Genomic DNA, 9,226 nt, shown 5'->3' with positions numbered 1-9,226 from the left:
CAAATCTGGCAATATCAAATTCAATTCAACAGAGTCTGCTACCTTTTCGCTTAGTTGCATTTAATGCGTCATAAGGATACAAATAACGATGTTAATGATAAACACCAAGTTTCATTTCAGTTGGATGGAAACTGCAAGAGGAGTTTAGTACACGATTTGTATTTAGGTGAAATATTTCAAAGTCGGGGAAAGGGCCATGATTGTATTCCAAGTTTCATTTCAATTGGATGGAAACTGAAGCAGGAGTTGAGTACACTAGAAAATGTGACCGGCTACTGACGGGCGGAGAGACAGTTCAAACACTTTATTTGACACCGGAGCACAAGATATAGTAGGCCTATCTACAACACTGGCCTTAAACGAACTTGAATCATGAACAATTCTTCTTAGGTTGGACTGGTGATGTACAACAAAGAATTATTTATGTAAGTTCAATGCCAGTGTACTTTGTTGTCATCGTGTTCTGTAGAATAAGATATGTACTCAGTGAAAAAATAGAAAACGTCCATTCAGTAAAAGCTGTTTTCATCGTGCGTATCGTTAATGACTATTCTGATTGATGCTGCATAACTATACATATATCAGCTGCAGGCATTCTGAGAGTACAGGTCATAAACTTTTAGTACTAATATTTTCTTTCACATTTTGTTTTGCAGATATATTTTCTTTGTTTTATATTTAACAATTATCCCGAAGCAAAATGTTATAACGACTATACAACGAATTCTTAAAGAACTTTAGCTAACAAATACTTCAAGGCATAAGATACATAAATACAAACAACATTAGCTATGTATATAGGCTATATATATAGCTATTATCCGACTTATGCAAATATCACAAATTCATGCCACAAAATACTAGTATACATCAGTCAAGCTAGCAAATAAAAGGTTTCAAGCAAAAAAAGCAATTAACTTAAAAGCTAAAACAATCTGTTCACTATGCTTCGTCAAGATCAGATCGAGGCCGTATTGGGTTGTTCTTAAATTGTAGTAGCTTGACTGTGTCTCATACGGAAAAGAATAATGTCTCATACGTAAAAGCATAATAGTTATGTTTAAGTTCAGCAAGATTTTATAAATACATTGGGTTTTCATTGTTAAAAATTTCAAACGTGTCAATAGCATCTGGTAATGAAAATTAAATTCTTGGTATAATTTTCTTTTTGGTAGTTACTCACTTTTCTGAAGTTGAATAACTTTAGGTTAGAAAATCCAAAATGGCTGCGTTCAGAAGTTTGCGAAAAATTGCAACAAATTCTGTGATTACAAGAAACAAAAGTAAGAACATCCGAACTTTTCTATTTATATTCTAAGTATTGTAATAGGAAATCCTTTTTCAAATTTAAAGAACTTGATCGGATTGTTGTATGTTTCATAAGTCTGTAGATTTACATAAGCACCGGCGTTAAGGAAGGTCAGAAACTGTAACGTTGAGGTGGCTGGAATTAGGGATCACCAATACCCGTTGCAGTATTGAGTTCCCTGAAATCATGATGACATTAATATGTGATAATATGAAATTAGGCGCTACCTAAAGGCAGAGCTCCCTTGAAAAATCACAAGTGCCCCTTAAAAATTAAAGGAGTGGTGTTGGAATTGTCTGGAATTATGGATTCGTTTAGGAAGTTTATGTTCTATTTAAATTAGATCTATTAAAATTATAAGTATTGATTAATGATAATTCATGATTTCTGAATGTATGTTTAAGACTGCATCAAATTTAATTCTTGACATGTGAAATACTCGAAAGATATTCTGTATATAATTAAAAGAAAGTTCGATATAGATTAAATCTGCACCAAAAGAAAAAAAACGTATTTGAATAATTTCTGTTTTAAAACGTACTGCATCAACAATTTTACATAAATTATTATCATACTGGAAACCAGTCACAAATGATAACTCCTTCAAATTGAAAAGCTTCAAACCTAACAGAATCTCATTAGGACAATAGCCGAAGGAATTCTGTCTCTTTGCGTGTGAATGTTTGGCAATGAGGACTTAATGTAAAAAGTTAATGTTTCAATTCCAAAGTTAATGAGACGGTAACGTCCGTATATAGTTATTCGTCTTTGTTGTCTGCATATACTGAGACAATTTTTTCGATGTTTTCCGGTTCCAGTTTATATACACACCGCAGACTGGTTGTCTGCATGAACATCCGAGCACCCCGAATCAGTCATAGAAACTCGTAAACCGCGCTAACATGATTATTTTACTTCTTTTTTGTAAAGAAAACTGTACATGCAACTGAAAAACACTTTTAAAACAGTAAGGAAGTGTAAAGGCCGTCAAGTTTCTGCGTGGAGTGCAAACAAACAAAAAAATCCTAAAAACTAGTGCGAGAACGCTGAATGACGTCACCGTCACGGCTTCCGTAAATTTTGCAAAGTATGATATTCGCTGTAAGAGGTATGATGACACTAAATGTAAACTACAGTTTAGAGCAAAGTTTCACTTTCTTGAGCGTTGAATATTTCTTTCTAAGCGGATATAAAAAGATAAATCCCCAATGCTAGGTGGTGCCTTAATTCATATTAGAAATTGGAATTTACGTAATCCTGGAAATGACTATTGTAATTCTTTTAAATGTCATTATTGTCAAATTTTGGTTCTTTCTGAAAGGAAGTATGATTGTGTCCAGCTTTCAGTCAAAAACACTGCTATAATAGACGCCTGGTATGGGAAAATTACAATCATTTACATGACTATACAAACAGGCCTCGATCTTGACGGTAGCCCGGTAGCCCGAGGCTACCAGTTTTTCAGACGGACTACCGAATTTCCCATGCTGGGTAGTCCGTCGGGCTACTAAGTTTTCAAACATGTTAATAATAAAAGCTTGAAATTTCACCGATTTATCTGATGTTTCCTTTTAAATGACAACGATATTTTCGGTCCGCATAGCACCGGTCGGCCATTTTTCCGAAATTTAAATCCCTTAATTTTCACAATAATTATAAAAAGGACTTCATGAATCTGAAATGAACATCCTAAATACTAGCTTTCGTATATTTATGCATGAATTGATGACTTTAGATTTGCAATATATAAAGTAACTTTACAAAATTCAGAAATTACATCCCTAAAAATTACCCAGATTGACTGGAATTTACCCGCGAATCGTAAAGATATCAAAACGTCATGCCAGTAATTTTCCATTCCACGAGCACGTGCGACCTATCGTATCGCCGTTACTTTAATGTTTATCGACACGTACACAAAAAACGCTTGTAGTGCATTCATTTTTTAATATAATCGCTTCAAATTTTCAGCACCGCTTTTATAAGTAATACAGTTTGAATTCTATAACGATTTTAATAAGATGTCGACAGAAATGTAGGCAAAATTCTATAAAAACGATCGAAGTTTCATACAGTTATTTGTAAAATTTCAAACAGCACGATCTTAATTATTTATTTCTTTCTAAAAGTAAATAAATAATACATACTATGGTCATAAAATTCAGACTTTTGACAAGAAAGTACGAAAAACAGAATTAAAAAATCTTAAATAATGAAAAAGCGGCAGCAATTTAAATACATCGAGTAAAACGATTTTTGGCAAACAGATTTCTGCAAGTGCGGATGAATAGGTTACGGAACCTTGTGAACGTAAATAAAAACAATGATTGTTTTAAAATAAAGCAGTATGATGTCGCTGTGGTTTTTAATAAGTTTAATAAGTAAATGAAGCTTTGTACATGTCTTTTTTGACTCGACACTATGTCAGATATTCTTTTCAAACAATAATGTAAATTCCTTGAGGGCAAATAGGTCACAGAGGTAGGATATCTACTATTATCGTTTGACACATTTACCTGTCAGTTTATACGGGATATTGCACATTCGCTTTTAAAAAAAATAAACAGTCAGGGGTGTAACTGTTTTAAGTTATGTAACCTATTTCAGTTACTTTTTCAAGCATTTTATAACCTGTATTAGTTATAAAATATAGTTAACTCAGGTAAGTTATTTAAAAAAAGTCTTTTTGCTGTTCTCACAAAGTGACCTTTAAAGTGAAATTAATAGCAAACTGAGGTTAATCAAATTCTCTTTTAGTCTGAGCATGACCTGATAAGCATAATGGGATAATGATGAGATATTAAGAGTTTTATAGCTTTAAAGCTTTTGCGTAAAACTTTATCAGCCTTGCGTAAATTTTTTTACTGCATAGCTGGAAAGATAAAAGGTCAAGGACTCAGGAAATAATTGCATTAGTCTCTTTCAAAATGAGGAATTGGCACAGGAGGGCTTTGTAATATTTTATGATAACTGAAACAAGTTATGGAAGTTTAACCAATAACTCAGATGGGTTATAAATTGCGATAACTTGAAACAGTTACACCCCTGACTGATAAAGAAGATACTTTTTTACTGATTTCTTCTCAGCAATCTAAAGAACCGAGGCCGTACGATCAGACAGTGATGTGCCACATGGCGCGAAAACATGACGTAATGCCATGACAATCTCGGGCAAATAAACCGCTTTGATCACCACTTCAGATGGCATGATACCGACACACTTCTTTTAGCTCTTTGAGGGGGTTTTAATTGATGATGAAAACAAGGCCAATTACTTGTTTATCAACAGAATAATTACCGATAATTGTTAATGTTTTTCTTTTCGCTTTAAACACGGGTGGGTTGATGATGATTATTGTGTCCACGTCGCCCCGGACTGTGATAATAGGCTACATTTACTTGATAATAATGCTTAAAAAAATATACCGACCTACCGACACTACTTTTGATGGCCATGCCACCAGAAACAACATTTTTTGGGGGTTGGGGGCAGTGGAGGGGTGGGGGCTAACCAGGCTGATCCATTATTGCAGTTAAATTTGAACAGCTACACTATATTTTAAAGGACCTGGCTAAAAAAGTAAGTTTTAGAAAGGTAGTGCAAATTTGAACCCCACGCCTGGCATATAATTAGATACTGGTATAGGTCTTACTTTTTTTCTACAGTTTTCTCCCATAATTTCTGTCTGCTAGTTACTTGAATATTGCAACATGGTTATCCACTTACGTTGGCTTAGCCTGCCCATGGGTAGTGTGGGTAGGTTAGTTGCCTACCATTTAAATAACTGAATGTTGAATCAAGCATAAACTAAAATACATCATATTTATAAACAAAATGATTTCGGGCAATTAAAAATGTTTTCGGGCAAGTGGTTTTCTTAACTTACTTGCCCGAAAGGACAAGTGCTGAAAAAAAATTAAGGCGAAGACTGTAATATATTTTTCTCTTTTCCAAAACGGGACTACCAGAAACCTGGTCGGGCTACTTGATTTCACAAGTTGGTAGCCCTGCTGGCTACCAGCAAAAGTAGGTTAAGATCGAGGCCTGACAAAGCTTGTTTTAAACCCAAAAGACTAGAAAAATTTTAAAAATTAATGATCAGAATTTTACCTAGAGAAAAACAGTGTTTGCCGAAATTCTCGATTGATCGCCAAAAATTTTAGTTTTGTTTTTTTATCAACTCTGGTCAGTGATTTTAAAGCTAACGGATGAAATATATGCGAACGGGGAAAAGAGCATTATTTGCTTTTCACATTTCAATGCCTGAAATTGAAATAAAAAAGGAATAAAAAAAAAATCTGGTCCAGGTGAGGTTCGAACTCACGACCTCTGGTTTACAGCGCGAACTTGCTAACCACTACACCACTGTGGAGTTATGACGTCATTATGACAAACATAAGTATATATAATAAAGTCCGGTAATGGCAGCGTGACAAAAGTCGTTTCAACATGAAAATATTGTATTTTATTTCTTTTTTCTTCGTAGAAAATGTATTTAGCACTAATTTTTTATTATCAAACGCGCATTTACATTTTTATTCAATATTCAAAGCAGTAAGCGAGACGCTTTTGTCAACCGTAAACAGTAAGCGTCTACTGACGTCTTTACTGATTAATTACTATGTGCATAGTGCACATGAAAAAATCCAAACAACACCGATTCCAAAAAGTACCACGAATTTTCAACTCGATAGTATACACAGTTAGATCTCTCTATTCGTTTTCTTGTTCATACGTCTGACCGTAATGCGACGCTGTCGGCGCCGGTAGCTCTGCTATCAATAGATAAACTGTCTAGTGTCTTGCAGATGCCTTAGTCCAACAAATTTGACACGATCCAAGGAAATATTGAGTTAATATGGAATAAGGCAAAGCCTCAAAGCGAGCTCAAAGAAATCGGATTTAGCTAGAAATATTATGCATCATTTATTTGTCACACAAACTATTCCCTACTCACAAGAATTCAGGAGAACCCATTCACTTGAAAAAAGTCTACATTTAGTGTCACCATACCTGTAACAGTGAATATCATACGTTGCAAAAATTATGGGAAGCCGGTGTCACGGTGACGTCATTACCGCGTTCCCATTTCTTTCTGCTTATTAATGACATTTTTACCATTTTCTGGCCGATGCTTGATCTTTCAAATGAAAATAATATTTTTTTCAAACAACTGGAAAGCATTCTTTCATTTATATTGTTAAGTGATGAATATTTTTTAGCAATTGAATGAAGTTCTGTATTCACTCCGGAAAGAAGTACTTCCTGTGAGCACCTATCTGTTAGGGTGCGCTTTTTAAGAACTTCCGACAAAAATTTTCAAATCCATCACCAAGTGTGGAAGTATACTTGCGTTACCGTAAAGCTCGATTCTCGAGCTCGCTATTAGTCTAAATAATGAGACCTCGGGCAGACCGATTTTACATTTTGATATTTTACGTTGTCTACCTAGAGGTCTCAACCAGAAACAATCAAAACTGTGGTGGAAACTGTGGTCAATTGAAATTACGATTTATCAGTAGTCACAATTTTTCTTTAGCCCTAACTGCTTACCTGTTGTTTTAAATCATAAATAGTAAATAAAAAACATAAGAACAGGACATATTTATCAAGAATTTCTGTTGTGAAAAATTTAAACCTCTAACGTTTCAATTGTCTTCATGTAATGGCGGTCGGAGGCGTGACCAATGAAAACGCTTGGTGTAGTAATGTGTTTACCGGTGATCGGCCATTTTCCAGTATGTAGTACACTCGTGTTAAACCTTGGCATTTTTTTAACTGCCATAGTTTGAATTTTTCTCAAGAAATCTCGGTAATATATACATCATTGAAAAGGAAAAATTACAGGCTTTCTATGTATGTATTTCTTTTTTTTATCCGTTGCATTATTATAACATAATTCCCACCCAACGGATTCCATTGGGTGTTACTTATGCAAAGAAGAGGACAGTACTATCACATTCTTTACCTTTTCTGGTTTGTACTCGGAGGCGGATATCGACAAGTCAAAATAATGTAACGACAGGGCCCTCTCTACATTTTGGGGGATTGGGGCCGGGGCCGTTGGAGGGGGGAATTTCGCGTCGTTTTCAAGGGAGGGGGGAATTCATTCTGGAGATATGACATCTGATCATAACCCCTTAAATTAAGGTCAATTGAGTATTACAGATATCAAACTAATGTGAATATATAAGAAGTATTGTACAGAACATAATCTATTGAAAACAGGCAACTTTTATTTTCTTTTATTAAATCAGTTAGGTGACATCCAATCGAGGTTCACATGTCGTCATTAACGGAAGCACTAGCAGTATCCACGGACATTGTCTCAGCAGCAGCCGGAGCAGGGCTTCCCTTCATCGTATCTACCTGATTGTGCATGTCTGCCGTGGCCCTGATGAAACAGCGTTGTCCGTGACAGTATTTTGTTTTTTGAGAGCATGCTGCTTAAAAAGCAAATCTATTTTTGCGCATTTCGCCCCAGTTGCATCCGTGATCTTTTTACTGTATGATGTGCATTATGCAACATTTTTTTTCAAAGGGAAGTAACTTTGCATACACGCATCCGGGGAACTGAAAAACGAGCGTATTATACGGATCAGTAAAACCAGGGGTTCCACTAGACCTGAAAACCCAAGAGTCCCGGGACCCTTGGGTCCAAAATTTGAAGGGTCCTTTTTCAAAATACAAGAGTCCTGCCCCAACACATCGATACAATTGACTATATTTTCTTATAAAGTAATACTACGTAATTAATAGCTACTACAACCAAGAACATGTTACAGCATAATAACAATTTCTGTTTCAGGTCATATAATCTCATATTGTAAATAAATTTTTATCAAAATTCATTTTAATTTGATGAGGTTTTTCTTCAATATTTTTGTTTGTTTGATCTAGCAGAAAAGTGCTAAAACACTGTAAAAATGTATCCAAAAACGTACTATCCGGATACTGGTACACTTTTGGAATGTCGTCTGAAATGTTGTTTTTTGCCAGTTACTTGGTCCACTAAGGTAAACCAGAGATAGTTCCTCAAATAATGATGCTACTTTTCATTAAAAATTGCATTGAAAGTCAAGTTTTTTTAGTGAATTTTGGAAAAATTGCATAATATGTCATCGGGTGTAATTAGAATCGTGAATGGACATTCTAAACTTATTTTTACTTTCCAAATTCATTTAAATTTGTGGATTTTCTCCTTGAAGTTAAGGTACAATCATTAAACAATGATCTAATTTAAAGTTTGCATGAAGAAATCTTGCAGGACACTTTTCACGTGCTCGGTACTCAGCTGGTCGCTTAATTACGATAATTTAATAATTGGCGCCTTTTTTGACAGTATGCAGGCTCAATACGGGTAACGCTTTATCAATTAATGTTAACACTTCATTGATCCTCATTACCTATGTGCACTCGCCGTGACGTAACTTGCTGATAAAGAAAAATCAGCGTGGCATGTCCACAGGATAAAGGGCGGGAATTTAGTAGAAGATCAAAGGCAGGAGGGCATGACCGCGAGTGTTTATTTTGAATACACGTGTTTATCGTGGACATAGTTTTACTTTAGGAAATGACTGATTATCAAAGGAAAATGTCTCCGGGTCCCGAGTGACGCACAGGCAATTATCATGCCGGGTCCTTTGAGCGTCTTTTGAAAATCTCCCGGACCCGGGCTCCTAAGACTATCGGGTATCGATTTTTTTCTTGATTTTTTTTTTCTTTCGAGGGGGAATTTTTCTGTACTGGGGGGGGGGGGGTGAAACATACTATTTCGGGGGGGGAATGGGGCCGAATTTCGGCCCCAAAAATCGGCAAACGAGGGCCCTGAACGATATTCAACTCTCGAGTACAATTATTTGGAATAATTGAGTTATCAGCTCGACTTTGCAAGACGAAGTATAGGAGAGATCGTG

General features: G+C 35.5%; 1 protein-coding gene across 1 annotated transcript in view; it reads left to right on the top strand.

Annotated features, from left to right (window-relative positions):
- The first annotated feature begins 1,200 nt into the window (after positions 1-1,200).
- The window catches only part of LOC123534001 (short-chain specific acyl-CoA dehydrogenase, mitochondrial-like), a 29,796-nt gene continuing 21,770 nt past the window's right edge, over positions 1,201-9,226 (top strand). The window contains exon 1 of the mRNA XM_053519238.1: positions 1,201-1,283. Within this exon, the coding sequence (XP_053375213.1) occupies positions 1,223-1,283 (61 nt within the window). The 5' untranslated portion in view covers positions 1,201-1,222. The remainder of the gene's footprint in view (positions 1,284-9,226) is intronic.

Source organism: Mercenaria mercenaria, chromosome 12, assembly GCF_021730395.1.
Source record: "Mercenaria mercenaria strain notata chromosome 12, MADL_Memer_1, whole genome shotgun sequence".
Taxonomy (NCBI): Eukaryota; Metazoa; Mollusca; class Bivalvia; order Venerida; family Veneridae; genus Mercenaria; species Mercenaria mercenaria.
This window is presented reverse-complemented; position numbering and strand designations above follow the sequence as displayed.